Source organism: Kogia breviceps, chromosome 14 (genome assembly GCF_026419965.1).
Source record: "Kogia breviceps isolate mKogBre1 chromosome 14, mKogBre1 haplotype 1, whole genome shotgun sequence".
Lineage (NCBI taxonomy): Eukaryota > Metazoa > Chordata > Mammalia > Artiodactyla > Physeteridae > Kogia > Kogia breviceps.
Genome location: NC_081323.1, coordinates 64,804,693 through 64,829,511, shown reverse-complemented (window position 1 = coordinate 64,829,511; position 24,819 = coordinate 64,804,693). Strand labels below are relative to the sequence as shown.

The following is a 24,819-nucleotide window of genomic DNA, read 5'->3' as shown; positions in this document are numbered from 1 at the left end:
TCCCTTAAACTCCATATGTGAAAGTAATTATATTTAGGGAGATAAATATATTTTACATATATATCAAGTGAGGTGCCTGGACAAACACTAGATAACAGTGAATACAATTAAACTATAAAATTTGCCAAAACAAAACCTAATTATCACTTCTAGACACAAAAATCCCAAAGACTTTACAGGCATCATAAAGTTAGCCTCTGCAGTTGATTAAGAAAAAAGAAACAAAACAAATACCTACAACATACTTGAGGTCTGACATCAATATAGCACAGTTAACATGGAGATGCTTTTTTAATTGCACAAATAAAAGTATAATATTAAGAATCTTTGTCAGAGTCCTTATTATAAATACCAAAACACAATCAAAAGGAATTTTATAAAGGACACAATTGAAGGTTTCAAGATATACGGTGCAGGAAATGTGTAATGGATAAAGGTGCAGTAAGCCAGCCCTGATTCTAGGTTCTTTTACTTGAACGTGTAAGTAGGGAGTGCACCATTCTCTAAAGTGCGTCTTTTCCCGAAGGCACTATTGACAGATAAAAAGCAGACTATTAATGGTCTGTGTAACAGGCAGAAGTGGCATTGCAGCAACACTAAAGAGTGTTATAAAAACTAATATTTAAGTTCATGAATGACCTGAGGCTTAGTGTGTGCTGCACTGGCAATAAATAGGCTGTATTTATTCTTCGAGAAACACTGCTATTCCTTTTTTCCTTCAAGGAATTCTGGAATGTCAGCCCACTGGGTGGGACAGCCTCCGGTTAAAGTTTCTCACTTATAAACCTAGCTGAAGACCAAGTTTCAAGACCAAAGCTAAGAACCTAATAGTACAAGCAATGCAGGGAAAAGGAGAATGATAGTCTCTTATATAGGTGGAACTGTCATGAAGCCATTACCAGGTAGATGGCTGAGGTGACAAAAATTCTCTATTACTAAAAAGCTAAGGCCATGCTAATAGCTGTCTGATGTCCTGACCTACTCAGACAGAAACAGAACAAACAATCCAAATGGATAAGTAGAACTGTTTTCTAATGGTATGTACTTACATATTTGACATTCTTTTTAGCCCTATTTTTAAAGCTCAAAACCAGGGTGCAGCAAATATGGTGAGAACAGTAGGGGCTGGTCTCCCTTCTCTCCGTTCCTGCCTGCTTAGACCTCAGACCATGGGCTGGTCGCTGACCCTCATCCTTCCTCCAGGCCAGGTTCCAGCAAAGCTGAGGGGCCAGTCACACTTGCCCTGTAAATTCTGACAGGAGAATATGAAGTGTAGCTACCCACGCTGCCTCCTGTGACTCCAAGAGGGAGAGGCTCTATTCGCAAATGAGAGAACACAAACACTGCTTCTACAAGCCGGCGTCAGCGCTCATGGTGCTGAATGCAATTCAACATTTATTGAGCACTCTTTCTGTACCTGGCCCTGTGCTAGGTGTTAAAGATAACCCCCCCTCCCCCACCTCCCTATTTCAGATCATGGTGATAAGTGCAATGAAGAAGATAATGATGAAATACACAGTCCCCAACAAATAGATATTCATGAATGAGAAGAAATGCCATAAGAAAATGTGCAAACATTTTTAATCCCCAAACTTCCATATTTCTCTGAACCCAGGCCCCGCCGTGAAAGGGTTAAGGCAGATAATTGCTAAATTCCTTTCCAATTCAAAAATTCTATGATGCTGGGCTTTAACATTTTCTACTGAACTTGACCAATCCCGTTAAGTAGTTCAATAGTTTTGACTTTAATATAACTAAATACTATTAAAATTTCAGTAAGGTTAAAAACACCATAAAGAGAGAGAAAAAACAACAGACTATGTGCAGCACAGAGTTCTTATAAAACCAAAAGAAACACTAACATTCAGTGAAAAATAAGAAATGTAAATTTCCAATGCAAGTATCAAAAAATATTAGATCTTTTGCATGCACTAGATTCTAAGTTTCTGACACATAATAGGTCCTTGATAAATATTTGTTGAACAGATGAATTCAATCTAACCAAAATCAAGGGGCCAATTAAAACATTCAAATCTCCAGTGTGCAAGGTTTAAAGTAATGATAGTACCTACTTGTGATAAAGACATAGTGATGGTGGAATAAAGACTGTATTAGTTTCCTGGAAGGCAGTTGAGTGCCTACCTTTTGCTTAACAAAAGACTGAAATCCATTTCATTATCTAGTAATTATTAAAAGAAATAATTAGACAAATGCCCAACAATGTATGTATTAAAAAACCAGCATGTAGCAAGAATGTGAGAATACAACAGGGGCACTTGTATGTGTAAGAATGAAAAACAGGAAACAATTCTAGGTAACCAATAACAGGTAATTGGTTAAAAGAGGTACAGTGTATCAGTTCAATTAAATACTGAGGTATAAAAGCAAGGAACACATACAGTTACCATATGACACAGCAATTCCTCTCCAAGGTATATAACCAAGAGAAGTGAAAACATTTGTCCACAAGTGTTCATAGCACCATTATTCATAACAGCAAATGTTCACTAGCTGATGAATAAACAAAATGTGGTATATCAACACAATGGAATATTACTCAGCCATAACAAGGGATGATGTACTGATACATGCTACAACATGGATGAACCTTAAAAGCATTACACTAAGTGAAAGAAGCCAGTCACAAAAGGCCAGATATTGTATGATTCCATTTATATAAAATATCCAGAATAGGTAAATCCAGAGACAGAAAGTGGACTCCTGGTTGCTTAAGGCTGAGTGGAGGAGATAACAGGGAGTGACTGCTGAGGGGTATGGGCTTCTTTTGGGGAAGATGAAAGTGTTCTAGAATCAGATAATGGTGAGAGTTGCACAAGTCTGTGAATATACTAGTAAGCAATGAATTATACACTTTAAAAGGGTGAATTTTCCCAGTGCCATTTTTTTTTCCCACAGAAGTAGAAAAATCCATCTTAACATTAGTATGGAATCTCAAGGGACCCCAAGTAGCCAAAACAGTTTTGAAAAAGAAGAACAAAAGTTGGAGATCTCAGACTTCCTGATTTTAAAATTTACTATGAAGCTACAGTAATCAAAACTGTGTGGTACTGACATAAAGACAGAGATATAGGCCAATGCAACAGAATAGAAAGCCCATAAATAAATTACTTTGTATATGACCAGATGATCTTTGACAAGAGTGCCAAGACCATTCAGTGGAGGAAAGGACAGTCTTTTCAACAAACGGTGTTGGGAAAACTGGATATACACATGCAAAAGAATGAAGCTGGATCTTTAGCTTATACCATATTACAAAAATTAAAACCAATTAAAGACCTAAACATAAAACCCCAATCCATGAAAATCCTAGAAGAAAACAGGATCCAATCAATCCAAAACAATCCAACTCATGACACTGGATTTGGCAATGACTTCTTAGTATGACACCAAAAGCACAGGCAACAAAACCAAAAATACACAAGTGGTAGTAGATCAAACTTAAAAACTTCTGTTCATTAAAGGTTACTATCAACAGAGTGAAAAGGTGACACATGGAATGGGAGAAAGTATTTGCAAATTATATATCTGATAAGGGGTTAGTTAATATCTAGAACATATAAAGAACTCCTACAACTCAACAGAAAAACAAATGATCTGATTTTAAAGAGGGCAAAAGATCTGAATAGACACTTCTCCAAAGATGATATACAAATGGCCAACAAGCATAAGAAAAGATGCACAACATCACTAATGATTACAGAAATGCAAATCAAAACCACAGGTGAACATACTCAATATCTTGTAATACTACAATGGAAAAGAATCTGAAAAAAAAAAGTATATATACACACATATATATTTATATATATAACTGAATCATTTTGCTGTGCACTTGAAACTAACACAACATTGTAAATTAACTATACTTCAATTAAAAAAAACACAGTGAGATCACTTCGCACCACTAGAATGGCTACTATCAAAATAACAGAAATTAACAAGTGTTGGTGAAGATGTGGAGAAATAGGAACACTTGTGCACTGTTGGTGGGAGTATGAAATGTTGCAGTCAGTATGGAGGTGCCTTAAAAATTAAAAATAGAACTACCAGGACTTCCCTGGTGGCGCAGTGGTTGAGAGTCTGCCTGCTGATGCAGGGGACACGGGTTTGTGCCCCGGTCCGGGAAGATCCCACATGCCGCGGAGCAGCTAGGCCCATGAGCCATGGCCGCTGAGCCTGCGCATCCGGAGCCTGTGCTCTGCAACGGGAGAGGCCACAACAGTGAGAGGCCCGCATACCTCAAAAAAACAAAAAATGTGGAATATCCATAAAATGGAATATTATTCAGTCTTAAAACTGAAAGAAACCCTGTCACATGCTACAACATGAATGAACCTTGAGGACATTGTTAAATGATATAAGCCAGTCACAAAGACAAATACTGTATGATTCCATTTATATAAGATATTCAAAGTAGTCAAATTCATCGAGACAGAAATAGAATGGTGGTTAGCAGGACTGGGGGAATGGGGAGTTGTTGTTTAATGGGTTTAAGTTTCAGTTTTGTAACACGAAAAAGTTCTGGAGATCTGTTGCACAACAATGTGAATATATGTACCACTACAGAACTGTACACTTAAAGTCGTTAAGATGGTTAGAAAAAGGGTGGATTTTATGATATGTGAGTTACATCTCAAAAAAAAGTTATATGAAAAAATTTTAAAGTGAGTTATAAAACTGTAAAATAAAAATATGTATATAGAAAAGAAATAATGTAAGAATCTACTGAAAATGTTAGTAGTTGGATTACACGTGACAAACCTATATTTTTCTTCACTTTCAGACTTCTCCTCTGGTGAAAACGTTATTACGTTGATATGTAAAAAACAAGGCACTTTCTCTGTTGAGGGGTAAAAACAAGAAAGGTGATACCTGAGCTGGAGTGTTTGTAGTCACAGGAGATGGCGATTCACTAACTTTTGGCTCACTTGGGGACGCCGCTGACCCCTGTGACTCCTGGCTGGCTGGCTGGTCTGGAGACAAAGCATCACTGCTGTCTTCGTCAAATGAGAAATCGCCCTGAGTTTGGGGATAGTCTTCCTTCCCAACACCTAAAGAAAGAAATGATTCTTAATTTATCTTGGCCTTGGAATACCAAGGTTAAAATGAAAAAGGAGAAATATTATTCATTATAAGGACTTAAGAAGCTGGTTAAAAACAAAATTGAACATAATGTACTTCCCCATGGAAGAACACACCACAATCTAAGATGAATACTTCAGGGGAAAAAAAACCCAACCTGAATCAGATCAAGTCTTTGGATCCAAACACTAGTTATAGGAAATACAGGAGACAAAGTTTTTAATGACACCTAGGGATGCAAATGCATTCAGGAAAATCTAGTAATGTGGAAATGCTAGAGGATAAAAGCCTGTTCATCAACAAATAAAAAGTAAGGAAAGAAAGGAGGAGGAAGACCCACCCAGGAGATTGACTTAAGAGATACATCAGCTAAAGGCAATCTGTGGACCTTGTTTGGATCCAACTTGGATCCAACATTTGGAATCTAACTGCTAAAAAACATTATACGGCAAAATGGGGCTCTGACTGGGTATCTGTTGATAAGTCCCACTTTACAGAGCAGCCCTGCTGTACTGACATCTTTCCTATTGGGGGCCATTTCTTCGGAATTGAATGGAATCATAGTGAATTGTACTACTTAGAATTACTGACTACAGACTACCTAAGATTTAAATTCATACTAATGCAAAATATGAAGTCCTCATGAGTAATGGAAACTATAATAGTTTTTTGAGTAGGATATTAACTTTTCAAAACTGCTTGCTGAAAAAGTGGCATTATTCTGGAAAAAAATTTTTTTCTGCTGAAGTTTAGGCCAGAAAAAAAAGGTAAACATTAGTAACTAAGTATGATAAGACTGGGATAAAATGGGCAGATTCTACCATTCATAATGAATACATCTATACACACCTGCTATTCACTTTGCTGAACTAAGACTGAACAAACTATTTTTATCTTTCCTAGAAGTAAACTGAACTAAAATAATGAAAAATCTGTAAAAATCTTAAAACAACAGAAACTAAACATAATACAATAAGGTTAACTTAGAAAACATGGTAACAAAATCAGAACTTAAAGACTTAAACATTGTAAAGCAACTATACCCTGATTTAAAAAAAAAAAGAGACAGACTTAAACCTCAGATATAACAAGAGGAATCTCTGTGTTAACTGGTAAGAGATGCTTGTCTTGTAATACATAATATAATAACACTAACAATAATAATGGGAATCAGTGCAAATGTTAATCAATTTCTAATTTACCCAGAAAACAATAGTCATGATTAGTGCTGGCTTTTTAAATTAAATTTGTCTATTTAAAACTTATTTTTCTTATTTAAAACTTCCACATTTCTTTTTCTCCCAGAAAACAGTAAAATTTTAGAGTCTTGCCTATAATTGCTTCCTTAACACTGGAGTCTACAGGAAGGATGTTTTTCTCTACCAGCTCCATAGGACCAGGTCTTTGAGCAATCTTTTCATTCAGATCATCAGCTAGTCGAGCTCTTTTCAACTTCATCTGAGTAGCCTGCAGGGATGGCTCTGCAAATGTTTCTAAAACAGGAAACACAGTTTTAACCATTATTTGAATTACTATTTCTATCCCATAATGTTATTTCAGGCCAACTAATTTAAACTAGTATAAACAGATTTATGTGTTCCTAACATATTTATGGAGAGACAATGACTGTTTAAGAATGCTCCTGTATACAATTTACATTTTTAGTCCTAGACAGCTTTATACCGTCTATACAGTATGGATGTCCTCAGGCTCAAATTAATATGAACTCACGCCAAAAATGGGGTCTGTTATTGCTCATTTATGGTAGGAGAGTCAAATTCATATTTATTAGGCATCGGGGATACAGAGGATGAACAAGAGAGATGTGGTTCATGGCTCAAGAAGTTTGCAGTTTTAGATTTGGCTTCACTGGAAAGTCAATTCGTAGAAGGGGAGAAACAGTTGTCTCAGGATATAAGCTTCTCTGCAGGAGTCAGTGGGAAGAGCTACAAATCATATCCTTAGATTGATCCATGTGCATCTCAGAGTCCTTCATCATAATTAAGAATTTGGGTTTATTCTGAATACATAACCTTGGGACATTCAATTACATAGTAATTAATAGTCATATAGAAGCATCAACTCCTCTACCCACATATGCATAAAGTTGTATAACAGATGTGAAACTACTATAAATATCATAACTCATTCATTTGCATAATTATGTCAATTACTTGTGTTTCTGGTAACTCTCATTATTTTATTACATTGTTCTAAATAATGTTTATGATTGATTAAAGATAATGATGAGGGGTTAACCCAATACTGAGTTGGAAGCCGCTTGCCCCTTAAATTATTCAGTATAAGGTCTTTTAATGAAATTCCCTGTAAGTAACCTCAGGATTATCTGATGTTCTTCATTCTGTAGGTTAGATGGCCTGGCTGAGGCCCAAAGAGCACTGAGACCCCAAGGACCAATAAACTACCCTCCAGCACAGCTGATCACTTGTCTTTCTACCGGTTAAGTTATGTGCTTACCAAGTATCAATCTTGATTGTCTACAAAATAGCTCATCACTATTGTGACTGCTATTGTCAATACATAATTTAACCAGATGTTATGGGGAAATCATAAACTTCAAAAATAAAATGATTATTTCTTGGAAACCTGAGTTAAATGCTTTGGAATGACTTGATAAAGGTAAGCCATTAAAAAAAAAATCACTGTCACATTACTTAGGGCAACTAACAATGGTAAAAAAATTGGGGAAAAATGATAAAATCTAGGATTTTTAAACTCGGATTGCTTTTCAAGCATCTTTGAGTTTTGTTCCACCATGAATGGAAATTGTAGATGATGTACAATGGCTATGCTTTATACAAGAAAGATGTGAGCTCCATTTGTTAAAGCCTTCCCCGCACGTGAAGGTCCTACCCCTAAGTTGGAATACTGGCAAATAAATTCATGTTTCTATAAGTTAAAATAACACGTTTGCCCATCTCATTTTTATAATTTTCCTGTATAAACAACTCTGGCCCCAATCTTATTAGACAGAACCCTTCTAGCCACACAGGAAGATGATAGGTGGGGGGAAGTAGATAATGCAAATCACTTTTAGGCTGATGTTTAAAAGCTTTTGTTAAGATCTTAGGCAGGAGAGTCTTCTGCCTTTTCCTCTCTTCCACTGACATTATCCAAGTGATATCAGGAATGTCTGGGAAGAAAATATTCCAAAAGTAAATAATGAGAGGCTGGCATTTTGGTATGCTTCTGTTCCTGGTCTGATTGCTTCATCATGTCCATGAGGCCGAGGCTAGGTTTCGGCTGCTGAACTTCAGGAAATAATTTAGACTTTTGCCTGCCAAACATCCAATTCAATCAAAATTGGGATAATGTTATAATAAGTTGGGGGTGGTTTTAAGGTATTTTTGAAATTATAGATGAGATACTCTTTCTTACTGCAAAAGTCTCTACTTTAGAAGAGATGTCCTAAAAACATCACTTATGGTTCATTCATATACATAGTTAGGTTTTTAAATGCTGAGTAGTCTCTTTCTGGAAAAAGCAGATATGATTCCTTTTGATAGTTAAATGTATTTGCCTTAGTTTTAATTATATTAATAAAGCCTGTCACAGTTAGAAGGCAAGTGAAACAGACAGCATCGTTCCTACAAAAATGTTCCTTATAGGTCAAGATATTTTGAGGCACAGAAAGAGCCATTTACTAAGTTACTTACCAGCAAATTTGCTTCTCTGAAGATTCACTTATCCCTGACAGCTGGTAGCTGCTCCTGCCCTACCACTGGAGTTCTGGAAAAGCTTTTTTAGTCCAGGAGACTTCTGAGAAGTTTAGAGACAGGAACAGACCTCTCACCTCTCATCCCAGACATGAAGATAGTTACATAATCATAGATTATTTGGATTAGAAGAGACGCTACTTGGGGTTATAGAGGCCAACATGATAGTTGGAACTTCTTTATAACATCCTTAATGTGGTTTCAGCCTATTTTTATTCCCTATCACAGCAGGCTGTTTATTCCCTATAGAGCACTTTTCACAATCTGTAATTTACTTGTTTTGCCTGTGTATTATCTGTCTGTGCCACTAGAATGTAAGCTCCATGAAGGTGGGCATCCATCTGGCTCACTTGGGTCTCTGGTGTCTAGCTTGCGGGCCAGTGAACTAAGAGCTCTAATAATGGCAACCGTATCACTTCTTGAAGATTTCATTTTGGACATATCTGACTGACCTTTATGCTGAGCTATAATCTAATACTCTGTAATATCAACCTGATTCTAATGCTAACTCTAGCATTAGGCCAGAGAAAACAAATCTAATCTTCCTCCTACCTAATAACTGTCTCTAAATGTTTGAGAAGTTTCTGTTTCTGCTCCATGTTTACCACTCTCAAGACTATCACAGGGTCAAGCTCCTAGTCTTGCTCCACGAATTACTCAGTAAAGCAAAACAATGAAAGAAAATGTAACTCAGGGATTTATGGTGGAGATACCAGATTTTGAGAATGCTCTGTTTTTAGAGAGAAAAACATCACGGCCTGAGCCACATGTCTCACCAAAGATGGAGTGGAACTGTCCTTACTAGCTTCGTAAGAGATGAGGCTCAGTCATCGAGAAAATCTGGTGGGTCACGTGGAGCTAGTTTGTGATAATGGTCAGATAAAGCTGGATTGTTGTGGGTTAAGTAGCAACAAAGAGAAAATGTCAGGTATGGGCCTTGCCCCAGGTAGACATAACAGGGTCCAAGTTGTTGAAAATCTAGGGTTAGACTTGTGGCTATCATACCCCTTATGACTTAATGAGCAGGCGCACATCCCTCACTGATGAAGAAATTCTCTGGACCGAAAATGTTTTTCCAGAACAGTATGGTAGAGATACCTATAGCACCCCCAGCTGGCGGGGAAGAGTCAGTCCATCAACTGGCTATTTGGAGAATCAAACCTTCCCCCATGTTATCTAACATAACATTTTTAGCTTTGGGTCTTCATGTTGCTATCCAGTTTGGAGGATGTCAGCCTGTGGGGTAAAAAGTTATTAAAATGGGAATAAACAGAAATGGTGGAATTCTCACTTCTTTTCTTGAGAAAATGTAGCAAAAGAAGCAGAAATAGAATTTTTACCTTCTAAAATGTGCATCCTGACAAGTTCAGAACGATCTGGTCGGCTCCGAATCTTGTGCTTCAAAAAGTTTTCGGTCTTTAAAAGAGAGAGAGAAAAATTCTTACCATAAATTGTTTATGATTTATTGTAGTTTTACATTTTTTTCTCAAGGTACTCTATTTAAATAAATTGTGTACTCTTTTCATCATGATTTTGAGAGGAAGAATAGAAATTAGTACTTTGAAAAACTATTATCCAATACATGATTTAAATTGCAGCCTTCAAAGTTGTACAGGGATTTGAAGTATATGCTGGTATAAAGTAAGCACTTTATAAACTTTTATTTTAAAACTTGGAAAAGGCAAAGGCTCATAATTTTGAAGATGACTTTTGAACAGAGGATTTGAACATTTAAATATCTAAAATCAATAAAATCTACACTTCAGGTCAAGTAAAAATCCATCTAAGATAACACATTTCCTAAAAATCCTAATGTATTTTCTGTGATGAATTCCTATCTTTAATCATACTTTCTTATTCAGAACTGTACCCAATTCTAAACAATAAGGCTTTAAAATGGGTTTTGTATTTTATAAGACTCTAAGAGATCGTTATTGCATCCTGGGAAAATTCTTAAGGAATTTTTGCAACATGCTTATTTTCATATTGCATGATAGAAGTTTCCTCTAAAACAAAAAGAATAATGGCACTTTTAAAGAAAAATAATAAACACCAATTTAGTGTGCAACTATGATGGAGTCATTCCAAAGAATAAAACAGAGCTGAATATGGCAATATTCCTCATTCAGCCAAATTCTCCCACCCTTGGTCAAATGTACTGCTAACACAGACCCAGGAGGGAAACGAAGGAAGGATCCGGTGTCAGTACATCACTTGGGCTATCCGTCTGCAGAGGTAACAAATGGCAGAATTACTCCATCATTATTCTAAAAACTGTTGTTATGCTCCAAAAGTAAGAAAAAAGTGTGATTTGTCCTTTATGTACAACACTAGTTTACCAGTTTTAAAAGAACAAAATTTGAATGTCCTGTATTTTCTATAAACCTCCAAGATAAAACTACCCCAGGATATATTACTCTATATGCCATGTATCCTGAAAATACACTATATTTTCTCTATTGACACACGTAGGAGTAAGACTGTTACTTGTCCACAGGTACTTTAATACAAAAGAGAGAAGCAGAATATTTTCAACTGAAATTTCTTACTCTGGCTCGTTCCAAGCTTTTTATCTGCTCGTGGAATGCCGCTGGGCTCTTCAGGGCTGAGAGGAAAAGAAATCATTTCCGTGGTATAAATAGAGGAGTTAATACTTCAGTCAAATGTTACACCGTATCATGGTGATGTTTCCTCTTAATCTGATTAGTGTGCCTCTACAGTTCCATTTATTTCCTAGTTCCTTTAGGAGATCTGCAACATTGAAACCTTAAATGTTTCAGAATTAAAATTATGTGTTTCACAAATAAAACAAGTGAACATTCACAGCAGAGCTGTATACATAATGACAATGCATATATCAGGTCAGACTAGTTTCGGCCCATAGTTGGGGCAAATTACCATTACCAAGGGAACTGTGATGGTTCCTTAACAGGTCTTTGCTCTTATGGCCCTACAAGCTACTGGGAAAAGCCCACATGTCCTCAGGCCATTTAGGAGTGATCTAGCCTTGAACTTGAGGACACTCTGCAGCTCATGTCTAAGAGATCAGAGTTACCACCTACCGAGCACCCACAACACACTAAGCCCCGTGCTCTGTGGCCCGTCACAGTTATATTGCTGCTCATCATCACAACAGCCTGTGACATGGGTATTAGCCCCAGTACAGATGAAGGGCTCAAAGAGGTTAAATGAATTCTTGAAGTTATACACCTAGATGGTGGTCAAAGTGGGATTTACATCTAGAATTCTGAATTTGGCAGGTTCACGCTCTTTCTACCATACCGCAATGCAACTCGCTCTAAAGACACAGTGCTTCCTTAATATGTTAACTGCTAGTACATTATTCCAAAGTCCCAGAGAGAGAGAGAGGCAGTGTTTATTAAAACATCACATACCACAGTATTTCTATCAATTATCTTTGCAAAATCTTCTGTGTGTATGTCCACTGCTGTCTGATTACACCCTGCACTTATCACTATGGGCAGTCAGAGAATGTGGATGGAATGCAGGGCTAGGCTTAACCTGGGCTATCACCTCCCAATATTGGCCAATCAGCTCTTGGTAACATTCTTTTCAATTCTGGTACTTAAAGCATTGCAAAGACTCACAGAAGCCCAGCCCAAACAGGTTTGGCCAGGGACCAGCTCCTAAAAGCAGACTACAGCTGGCTTCACAGTGGCATTTAAAGCACCACACTTTGATCGTGTTTGATTGGCTCATATCAGGAATGTAGTGGTGGAGAAATCAGGCAGATTATCAAACCAGCTTCTGATAACTGGTTTTATCACAATGCTAGATTTAAAATATGTAGATACTCAATTAATAGTAGTTCAGAAGAAAATGTTTTCACAGGGAAAAAACATCTCCTTATCACAGAGAAAAATCATTCCTTATCACAAACCAAAAAAAAAGCAATAGCAGTGACTGTGAAGACCGGGAAGCGTAAGTGCATTTTGTAATTTCTTTCTAGTTTTTTAAGCCAAATAAGTTACTTCTTAGAGAAATCAATTTTGAGACAAAAATCCCAAAATAATGCTAACAGCCTATACAAAACCACCACTCTTCTCCTCTAAAATATAAAATCACCTCCAAATTTGGTGATTAAAGGTAAAGAAGACAACTTGGACAAATACTCTAAAATTAACAGACTCTCAAAAATGAAGGAATGAAGCCTAGAGCTACTTGGGAAAATATCTGTACTTGGGTAAGAAAGATTTTATTAATTATAAATAGAATGTTTATTAGTCCTGTAATTGAGACACATAATTATTACAGACTATACTATAGCATCAAAGATAATTAATTTGAATTAAAGTAGAACCAGGTTTTGAATTAACTTATCATGTTACTTATGCCAGTATCATTGGAGTCATTATCTAGAGTGATTATTTCAGTTATTTTAAAACTAAAACTAATGCTGAAGTTTGAAGTAAGAACTGATATTAGCCTAATTACAGAGCTTTAAAGGTATTCTTTGATAATATAAAATTCATGTCTATCTTTTAAGTTGCATCTGGTTTCCAAAATGTATTTTAAATGATTCTGTTAGGTTAGCAATGCTGATGCCTGGTTTCTCCTTATAAATTGTATATGGATTAAATGGATAACACTGAAAGGAGAGTGTGAAACAGCTTCCTCTTAGACATGCCCATTTTGTTACATCACATTAGAAATGACAGTGACACTTCGATCTTACGCGGCATGATGCCCTGGTCCACTAGTTGTTCTCTCGTCCTCCTTTGTTGCAGCCTCAGCTGGAGCACTGTGAAAAGGAAATAATCACCATTGGAGTTTACAGGCAACTGTAGCGTCCAACTTACAAAGTTCCAGAGGAGATACAATTAAGCTTACTTAAAAAGCTTATATTTCATAATTGAATAAGGATACTACCTGGCACCATTCAACCTGTCCAAAAAAAAAAAAAAATCAGTTTGTGATTTCTGCCTTTTGGGTGAACTCTGAAGTTCTCTCAGCTTATCTTTTGTTTAGTCAGTTAATAATCTTAAGTTGATGATTAAAGCTAAGTATTAGTTGTTTAAATACAAAATACAATCACATCGTATTCAGCAAATAAACAAAAATAGTTGGCTTATATATTCTTATTAATAAAAATAGAAATGTGAGATACCTTGACATTCCTTAGTTTTTTAAAAAACAAGTTAATAGCAAAAATGTATTTTAGGGAAATATTAATGTATTTGGAGGAACTCACTCCATCTGGAACAGATTTTAAACAGCTTTAATGAAGGCCAACTTCATAATACAAATTAGACTGATATTACTAATGACCCAAAGGAAAATTTCTGAATTAAGACTTTGAAGTTTAACAATCTTTGCAAAACATAACACTGCGTCTCATTCCAGAAATTCTAAGAAAGCCACAAATCAATTGGTGCCTAATTATTTCAATTAAAAGAGTAAATAATCATTAAGCTTGTAGAAAACAAGGTATATATCACAAAATGTGGAAATCCCACTTGCCAAATTTAATAAAATATATTTTTTCCCCTAGATTTCTCAAGCAGATTCCTTTCATAGCATCTCTATGTTTTTGTCTGGAAAGTGAGCTGATTTCAAAAAAGAGTAATATATGAAGTAACTCTGAAAAATATTTTCCTTGGTTTGCCTTACGTTCAATTTTAAGTTTCCATTTTTAATTTTTCTTTCAAACCACGGATGAAAACCAAGGTTAGGATTATTAAGGGTCCGCCTAAGGGTTGTCAATATGAAAAAAAAAAATTAGCTATGTGTATTTCTTAAATGGTAGGGAAGGAAGACAATTTTTTAGCAAGGGCGTGATGAGGCTGGCTTGGACCAGGCTCAAATGCGAGGCACATAACGGCTCCTACTTGCAATTAACTCCAAGACCTGAAGATGCAGGGCCTGTGGCCCTCATATCCTTTGCTTTTTGCTTGCCCTTGTGCTGACTGAAGAGCAGAGCCCAATCTTAGATATATTTTAAATATATTTTCATATTAATTGCTAGATATGAATGTTATCCTTTATTTAATACTGAAAAAAAATTTTATATGCTTCTTTTGGGGGCCACAAAGCTTCACTGACATCCCATTTAGAACTGAAGCAATTGACATAAGATTCTATTACACACAGCAAAAGAAAAACTTAGAGTCAAAAAAATATATGCACGTTTCTCACATTAAAATGTTTTGCGGTTCTCTGAATCAATTATGCTCTAACACAAAGATCTTTTCCCTGATAACTTACAGTTTATTGAGAATAGTATGTTCCCACTGTACTTTACTAGGAACAAAAATAACCAAGGAGATGACCCGTGGATCTGATAGCACCCAAATGCCTGCATACTCCGACATTCTTCTATGAATGCCGAAGTTAATTCTTGTCTGAAATCAAGGTGGTCATATTCAAGAGGCAGAATACCAAGAAAAGGAATACTGAGAGGAGAAAAGGGTCAGAACAATCTCTAGTTCAAAGGCTGACACTTCTGGAACACGCTGGTCCATGTCTGTTGCAGAATCTCTAGCAGTAGTATTTTTCCTTTCTCCCACAGGAGTCTTCAAAGAAAGGAGTAAAATAGAAAGGGTAATGAAAATATCAACAGCCTCTTTTTTGGTTTAAAACAAACAGAGCACCATACTAGTGAGACAAATGTGTCAAACACAATACATATTTCTAGGCGAATGGCATCTTGGAATGAGAGATACATTCGCAACAACATGACAACAGCTTGTTAGTCTTGAAGCATCTCCTGACTGTACGCTGGTCAGCTGCCCTTATGCACCTTCATAGCAGTCGTGTCAGCTGTATTATCTTTCACCAGAAATTGCGTTTTCATGCTGTTGTGCGAAGGTATCTGTTGCCATGAGGGTAATACACAAAATGAATGCATGTCACCAACCACCAATTGTTAAAATAAAACAAAACCATTGTGTTTTCCAACCATTTTTCTTCATGACAAAACAATCAATCCTATTTATTTCATACTGCTCGAAGGTAGGAGAATAATCTTCCCAATCAATGCTCTCATTGCCTATTAATTTTCCCAAGTAGCAATATCCTCACACTACAAATATTACTCAAAGCCGTTGTGGCAGGCAGCCTTCCCCAGGCATGTTCATTCATTAAGAGCCTATTTATTAGGTGTCTGTTAGTGACTGCAGGGTGTATGCATGGGATACATGGGAAAGAACAGCAGCAGCTGTGAATAGAAGGTCTGTTTTTAAGCAAAGACATTAGGAAGAACATGAATGGAAGAGGAGGCAAATAACTAGCCATGTTGTTAAGACTGCAGATTACCCAGCTTGATTTAGTTTTCATCTATACCAAAAGGTGGGCAGCACGGGACACATTATGTAGACTATAAGGCACTACGCCCTATCGAGAGACTTGGGTACACTGCCACTTTTGGTCAATGTTAAAACACAATTATAGTATTCATTCATATCAAATACAACCAATCACTCACAACCTGATGGAGACTCTTCTGAGAACTAATGGTTATAAAAAGTACCTATCAGATAGGTACAGGCTCATAATTTTGGACTATAGCAAACTTCCTTTTACTCTTTTCCACTCATCAAATGAGTGGAAAAAAAAAAAAGTTAACACAATAAATGACAAGCAATACCTGTCCCTTAAAGGCAGACCACCCAGGTCGGGAAGAACAAGGCTTGAATGATGTAGACAGCTTAACTGTCCTGCAACACCAGAAAGCTAGAGCTGCCCAGAGCTGGGCAGAGCTTATCCAGACCGTGAAGTGGGAAGAGACCCTGAATAGAGAGGGCCTGACTCTTAACGATCATAGAGGTGGTTCACCGTTGTGGGCATGTGAGCATCTCAAGATGCTTTATCAAGTTAACCTTGGAGACCATCTTCCTCCCTTTGCAGCCTCCAAACTCACGTCTGTGTGGAGGGCAGGAAGGCCCAGATCACTGAATGCTATTGGGCCTGTTGCAGAGTTGCAGTTCTTAAGACCAGTGGATAACCCGGTAGGCTGGCTAATCCCTGGAAACCTGACATACTCTGCACACGTTCACGAGACTGTACTCCTGTAGCCACAAACAGAAGACCAGACGCTGGTCCAGCACTGCTTTCCTGTGGCAGCAGCGGGTGGTGGTGGTGTTGGCTGCCTAAGAAGCCAACCTCGGGGCAATGGCCTTGTGTCTGAAAACAGACCTGAGAGCATTCGCCCCCGGTGCCTTGCTGAATTGATAAATTGTGCTACTGGGCTGACATCATAGCTTCCAACACATTAGGAAACTGACTAAAATTCAACAACTCCATGGCCATCTTACAAATAATTACATGCCAGAAAAGAAAACATGTAAATCTACAGAATTCTGGAAGGAAAAAAAAAAAAAGAGTTCAAAACACTCAGTGAGTGAGCAGCTACATCCTTTCAGAAAACAAAGGACACAGTAATAATGGCATTGAAATAGAATTCATGTTACGACTGCTCACATTTGAACATTTTCAAAGAATGTCTTTATCTTTGAAACATGTAGAAATGAAAATAATCCGATACATGGACCTAAGAAGTTCTTACGTTTAAAATGGGTGGGCTTATACCTGTTTCATTTTCTCAAAAAGGTGTGTGTGGGGGGGTGGCACACAGGTGTTAACAGCATATCTCATTATACAGCTAGCACTGTATTCTCTGTGCAAAAACCGTTACCACAGGCTGAGAAGTCTATGACAGCTCTGTGTTTCCCCATGACAAAACTCACAAGAGGTACACAAAGGACCCCCATTAACAGAAGGAGATGAGGTTACAGAGCCATTTGCTTACCCTTTGTGTCACATATTTCTTACCTAGCCTGAGTCCAAAGTTTTTATTTTTTATTAAAAAGAAAATAAATCTCTTTGCCTATTAAAAGAGTGATATATGTTCATTACAGAAAATAAGGAAATTTTAAAAAGAAGGAGGAAGAAACCAAAAAAGAAAATCACCAATAATATCATCAACCAGAGAGACATACAGCTACTGTCACCATACCGGTGTATTCCTCTGTCTCTTAGCTAAGCATAATTTTTGATTCTCTGCTTCTACATACTATGATCGCACTGTACAATGATAAACATTCTTGTTATTTCAATGGCTACATAAAATACTCTGTTGAGTAGACATGCATAGTTTACTAAATATACCCCTATTATTTATCACTTAGGTTGTTTCCAATTTTTGCAACTACTATAACTAATGCTATGGTGGTTTTTTTGTGTATATAGTTTATTCCTTATTTTTAGTTATTTCCTTAATTCCTAAAAGGAGGAATATCCCTATGTGGTCCATATAAGGCATGGCCATAAAGTAAGGAGACTAATTTGTATGCAAACCATCATCTTTGAAATTATAGTGGATGTGTGAAAACATGGATACAGGCTACTTTATATCTGTTGCATTTAGAGAAAAAATTTTAATTAATTTTTGAATTTTTCCAAGATGAGGTGTTTTATTATTTCTTAGGGCTAACATTCATGGTTTCCGATTACATTTTAACAAGAAAAATGCATATAATTTTGAAAATTCTACTTAAGTGTTATGCCTTGTTACAACAGACAAAAACAATATTCTGTCAACATAAATGTTTTCAACTTGCTCTTTTTTTTAATACAAGAAAAGTAAAAACTTAATTTTAACCACCATTCTGAAAAATGAAAGGTAGCTCATCTAATGGCAAAGAGGAAATGTCATTCTTATTCATTATCAGAAATAGTTTAGAATTAAAAAGTATCATCTCGGGCTTCCCTGGTGGCGCAGTGGTTGAGAGTCCGCCTGCTGATGGAGGGGACGCGGGTTTGTGCCCCGGTCCGGGAGGATCCCACATGCCGCGGAGCGGCTGGGCCCGTGAGCCATGGCCGCTGAGCCTGCGCGCCGGGAGCCTGTGCTCCGCAACGGGAGAGGCCACAGCAGAGAGAGGCCTGCGTATTGGAATCTTAAATGGATTAAAGTGCTTTTAGAGCAAAATTTTAGGATTAGTTTCCAATATTAAAAACAAAACAACCTCAAAATAGAATAATGTCTTTCACATAATATTTACACCCCCTTCAAAATTTCTAGCTGCTTTTTGAACCAAGATATGTCTTTTCTTTTTTGTTTCTATAAGTAGAATGTTTGAAATGTTTCCATAATATGCCATAAAGTACATTTTTACTCTAAAGAAAAAAACCCACATTATGCAGCATTTTAATAACATATAGCAATTTAGCATGAGTTGAACAAGCCAAAACAGAGCACAGTTTTGGGCCAGGGGATTTGCAAGGGGACATCTGAGGAACTTATATAACAAAAACAAGGCAGAAACGACACTTTCTGGGAAGCAGTATGGCAGGCAGCCATGGTCTTAGAAATTCTTTATAAACCGCTAGCTTCAGTTATGGGGCATGAAGGGGGTGGGATGAGTGGGGATGGGGCGTGGGGGTGCGGCTGAGCAGCTGCCTGCAAGTCAAAGAGAAGATCCAATGTATATTATTTAATTACAGGTGACACCAGACAGAATAAACTTCAGAATCATGAGGGGAGGAAAAAACACACCCAAACCCTGAGCCAGTCAAGTAAAGGCTGGGTAAACCAGTGGCAAAAGCAAAGATGGGAAACTGAAAAATACTCTAGAATTGACTATGTATATTGACTCTGAAGATAATATTAGGCAAAAAACAGACCCTGGTTTCAGTTTTAAAAATTTTGTTTAGGGCTTCCCTGGTGATGCAGTGGTTGAGAATCCGCCTGCCGATGTGGGGGATACGGGTTCGTGCCCCAGAGCGGCTGGGCCCGGGAGCCATGGCCACTGAGCCTGCGCGTCCGGAGCCTGTGCTCCGCAAAGGGAGAGGCCACAACAGTGAGAGGCCCGCGTACCACAAAAAAAAAAAAAAAAAAAATTTGTTTAAAGATGTCTGAGTAGTTAAGAGAATGAAGTAGTTGTACTTTGGCAAAAATTTATTATGCATTGTTTAAAGAGTGCTAATTTAGGGGCCTGGTCCTATAAAAACAAGACAATTTAGGAAAGCCAACATCTTCATATTATCTTTTGAACTTAGATACAGGAGGGATTAACTGGGCCCTAAGTAATACCTTAGAACAGTTACATTTGGGGGCCCCATTCAACCCTGATTTCAGTGTTCTATCAAGCAGCAGTTCAGCAGTAAAGTTTACAACTGCATTTGTTCAATCAGGTAGGGGCAAATGACATCTTGAAAAAATCTGTATCAAAAGAGCAAAAGACTGATGGACTACTTTTCCTGTTCCTCAAAAGTAAATATTTAAAAAGCTGGTGGTGGTTATTATTATTGTTACTGCTACTACTTTAGATAATCGGTGAAGATAACCACCTTTATTTCCAAACTAATACCATAAGGATTAAAAAAAAAAACTTTTTTAGAGCAGTTTTAGGTTTACAACCAAATCAAGAGGGAGGTACAAAGATTTCCCATACACCCCCTACCATCAAACATACTGAGCCTCCCCATCATCAACATGATTAAAAAAATTTAACTCCATAAAGATTCCCATATTTTTAGTTCTTTGCTGTGAATGGGTATTTTGTAGTCACAGGGTAAGCAGTCACATCCTGAAGGCTTTCCTTCTAAGCCTGGGATTCAGAAATACACAGTATATGTACCACTAACACCTATATTTAAAAATCCATGTTTTGGGCTTCCTTGGTGGCAGAGCAGTTAAGAATCCGCCAGCCAAGGCAGGGGACACGGGTTCGAGCCCTGTGGGATCTTCCCACATGCCATGGAGCACCTAAGCCCGTGAGCCACAACTACTGAGCCCACGTGCCACAGCTACTGAAGCCCACACGTCTAGAGACCGTGCTCTGTAACAAGAGAAGCCACCACAGTGAGAAGCCCGCGCACCGCAACGAAGAGTAGCCCCAGCTCGGTGCAACTAAAGAAAGCCCGCGCAGCAACAGAGACCCAACACAGACAAAAAAGAAAAAAAAAAAGTTTTTTAAAAAATCCACTTTTTATAAAGTTTTTTCTATTTATTTGTTAAAATAAAAGTGACACATGCACATAAAAAAGGACATTAAAAAAAGTGAAAGATATTTTCTTAAATCAGTCTCCCTAGGCAAAAGAAACAAAAGCAAAAATAAACACATGTGACCTAATCAAACTTAAAAGCTTTGGTACAGCAAAGGAAATGATCAACACAATGAAAACACAACCTATGGACTGGGAGAAAATATTTGCAAATGATGCGACCAACAATATCCATAATATACAAACAGCTCATAAAATTCAATATCAAAAAAAAATCAAACAACCCAATCAGAAAATGGGCAGAAGACCTAAATAGACATTTCTCCAAAGAAGACATACAGATAGACAACAGACACATGAAAAGATGTTCAACATCGCTAATTATTAGAGAAATGCAAATTAAAACCACAATGACCTCACACTGGTCACAATGGCTATCATCAAAAAGTCTACAGGGAATTAATTCCCTGGTGGTCCAGTAGTTGCGACTCTGTGCTTTCACTGCCGAGGGTTCAATCCCTGGTCAGGGAACTAAGATCCCACAAGCTGCACAACATGGCCAATAACAACAATAACAACAAGTCTACAAATAATAAATGTTGCAGAGGGTATGGAGAGAAGAGAACCCTTATACAATGTTGGTAGGAATGTAAATTGGTACAGTTGCTATGGAAAACATTATGGAGGTTCCTTAAAAAAACTAAAAACAGAGTAACCATGTGATTCAGCAATTCCACTCCTGTATACGTATCTGGAAAAAATGAAAACACTATTCCAAAAAGATACATGCACCCCAAAGCCAAGATAAGGAAACAACCCAAGTGACAATCAAGACCACTGATTTAAGAAGATGTGGTATATACAGGATTAACAGATACAAACTACTATAAAAAATAGATAAGGAACAGGATTTACCGTAGAGCACAGGGAACTATATTCAGTATCTTATAATAACCTATAATGGAAAAGAAGCTGAAAAAATATATGACTGAATCATTTTGCTATACATCTGAAACTAACACAATATTGCAAATCAACTATACTTCAACTAAAAAAAAAAGTGAAAGTCAGTCCATCCCACCAGAGACCTCCAGTGCTCCTCCATAAATGTAACCACTATTAAATTTCTATGGCTCTAGAGAATGTTTCGTGAATATTCTGGCAATGTTAAGAATAAAATATGCAAAGGAAATACATGGGGAGGGATCATATCATTCACATAGTTCAATAATTTGCTTAAAAAAAAAAACAACCCATGAAATCCAGCTCATTCTCCTTTCTGGCTATCTTAGTGGCTGTATCTAACATATGGATGTATCAATCATACACATTTAAGTTTCTAGATTTCCTGCTATCACTGTTATTATTAACAATGCTGCAGTGATTATCTTCGTTTTGTGTCATCGTGTGTGTGTGTGTGTGCGTGTGTGTATATATATGTAAACACTTAAAGATATATATATACACACACACACACTTAAAATATACACACACACTTAAAATTTTGATAGGGACACTTTGCAATCCAAATGGTTGTACCAATCTACATCCCCACTTACAAGGCAAGAGAGGACCTTTTTGCTCATCCCTTCCCGAAAATACACATTATCATGCTTTAAGGTAATTTAAAATTCAGAAACAAAGATCACTTACTCTTACCTAAGACTATCAGCAATATTATGCCACAGTAATAGTAAAATTTGAAATAACTATTAAGCAGTAAGGGACCAACAGATACCAAAAGAATTAGTGAGAGTGATGGGGCTGGGTTTGTGACTGAATGCTGAGATATTTACAGTGGTTGTCAGAAGCTCAGGTTAAGCTTTCTCTTGTAAACCACATATTTATTTATAAATTTGGTAGAATTTTTCTCATGTTCCAGGACAGAAACCTAATAAGCATAAGACACCTCATTCTTTTTTCTTCAATTCCAACACAGCTGAGAGATGTAATAGACAGATTTGAGAAATACTTAGAACAAAATCAACACTATGTGCTGAGGGACTGGATGTTGTGTTTGAAGGAGAAAAGATAAAGATGATGCCTGGGTTTCTGGCTTAAGCACGTGGGTGGAGCACTGACTGAATAAAGAATACATCATGGCCATTTAGGGAGTTCAGTCTTGGACATGTCTGAATTAGAAGCCGAGATGTCAAAGTGACAACTGGCTCTATGGTTCCAGACTTCAGAAGGTAGCTCTTGGCAGGAGGCTAAAATTTGGAAGTTGTCACTTATGTAGTATTTGAAGCTATGGGAGTTTGCTAAGGTAGAGAATATAGAAAGAGGAGGCAAGAGGAAGCACAGGACCAAGTTCCCAGGAAATCCAACAATTAAAAGCCCATTTTTATAGGTCAGATAGGGGATGAAGGTCCAAAAAAGGAAGTGCGAGGAAGCTGCCTAAGGAGGAGGAGGAGCCTGCAGAGTGTGTACAAAAGTGTTTCTAGAAAGGGGTCACGACCAACTGGGTCCAATGCTGCTGTTGTAATACATGAAGGAGCTGCTTTTTGGAGTGATGGATGGAAATCAGGCTGGAAGAGGTTAGGGAGGGGTAAGAGTAAGAATGATAGTAAGGGAAGCAATGCTTTCAAGATGTTGCCCAGGAGAGAGGCGAAAGCTTGAGGGGTGTGGAACTTCAGGTTGGAACATACTTGAACAGATTTACAAGCAATGAAGAGCGAGAGAGAAAAGGGGAGGGGAGAGGAGGGAGAGAATGGGAATGAATGAATATGAATGAAAATAAAGGAGAGAATAAGAGGTAGCAGATCCCTTGAAGGGGAGGGGATTCAGAGCAAACAAGAACAACCTTGTTCAGAGACGCTTCCTCTATCATGACAGGAAGGCAATGAGGATTGGATACAGCTGCGGATAGGTTTATAGATGTGGTCTGGGACGTCCAGAGAGTTCACAGATTATGGCTTTTATTTTCTCAGAGAAGGAGGAAGAAAGGTCATCTGCTCAAAGTGAGATGAATGAAGGAAACGTCAGTTTTGAGGCTAGTGAAGGAGGTTTGAAATAATCATTGCAGACTGTGAAGAACAAGTTGAAAAGAGAAACACGGTTATTTTTTCTTGACATGCTCCAACTAATAATGGCAACAGCTTGGGGGAGAGAAGTCAGTTAGGAAACGGCGAGTCACTCACTCGCTGTGAATGATATCATTTTCATCAGAGAAAAAGACCACAAGATACAAAATTAGAACATTTGGCAGTTCTTTCTCAAGCTCATTATATAAAATTTTAGTTAAGAACAGTTGCAGCCCAGCAATTCCACTTCTAAGTGAATTGAAAAGAAGTTAAAACAGGTACTCAAACACACACATGTACATCCATGTTCACAGCAGCACTATTCACATTAGCCAAAAGGTGAGAACAGTCCAAATGTCATCAACAGATGAATAAACAAATCCTGGTCCATCCATACAGTAGAATATTATTCAGCCATAAAAAGAAATGAAGTACTATATAAGCCACAACATGGATGAACTTGAAAAACATTATGCTAAGTGAAAGAAGCCAGATGGCAAAATGTCATATATATTATATGATTCCATAGATGTGAAATATCCAGAATTGGTAAATACACAGAGACAGAGCTCAGATTGGTGGCTACCTGGAACTGGGGGGAAGTCAATGCTTAATGGCTACAGGGTTTTTTCTTGGACTGATGAAAATGTCTTGGAACTAGATAGAGGTGTACTTGCACCACATTGTGAATACATTAAATGCCCCGGAATCGTTCACTTAAAATGGTTAATTTTATGTTGTGTGAATTTTACCTCAATAGAAAAAACCGAACAGTTGGCAGAGCAATTGACTTTAAGAAACTAATTACTCAATAATCAAATTTGTTATTTCCCACCCATCACTAGCTAGCCCCCCTCACCATCATAATTCCATTAACCACCAACAGTGACTTCATCTTTTAAGGATTGGATAACTACAATAACAGCTATATATTATATCACATTCCCTGTCACACCAAATTCTAGGTTTTGTTGGTTTTGGGGGGGCTTCTA

The 24,819-nt window shown here is 37.4% G+C and overlaps 1 protein-coding gene across 15 annotated transcripts in view; it reads right to left on the bottom strand.

Moving 5' to 3' along the window:
- MRTFB (myocardin related transcription factor B) overlaps window positions 1-24,819 on the bottom strand; it is a 280,358-nt gene that overhangs the window by 37,264 nt on the left and 218,275 nt on the right. For all 15 annotated transcript variants that reach the window (XM_067013395.1, XM_067013399.1, XM_067013396.1 and 12 more), the window contains 5 exons: window positions 13,537-13,602; window positions 11,390-11,445; window positions 10,181-10,256; window positions 6,435-6,596; window positions 4,894-5,072 (listed from right to left, as the gene is read on the bottom strand). In XM_067013395.1, coding sequence (XP_066869496.1) covers window positions 4,894-5,072; window positions 6,435-6,596; window positions 10,181-10,256; window positions 11,390-11,445; window positions 13,537-13,602 — 539 coding nt within the window. The remainder of the gene's footprint in view (window positions 1-4,893; window positions 5,073-6,434; window positions 6,597-10,180; window positions 10,257-11,389; window positions 11,446-13,536; window positions 13,603-24,819) is intronic.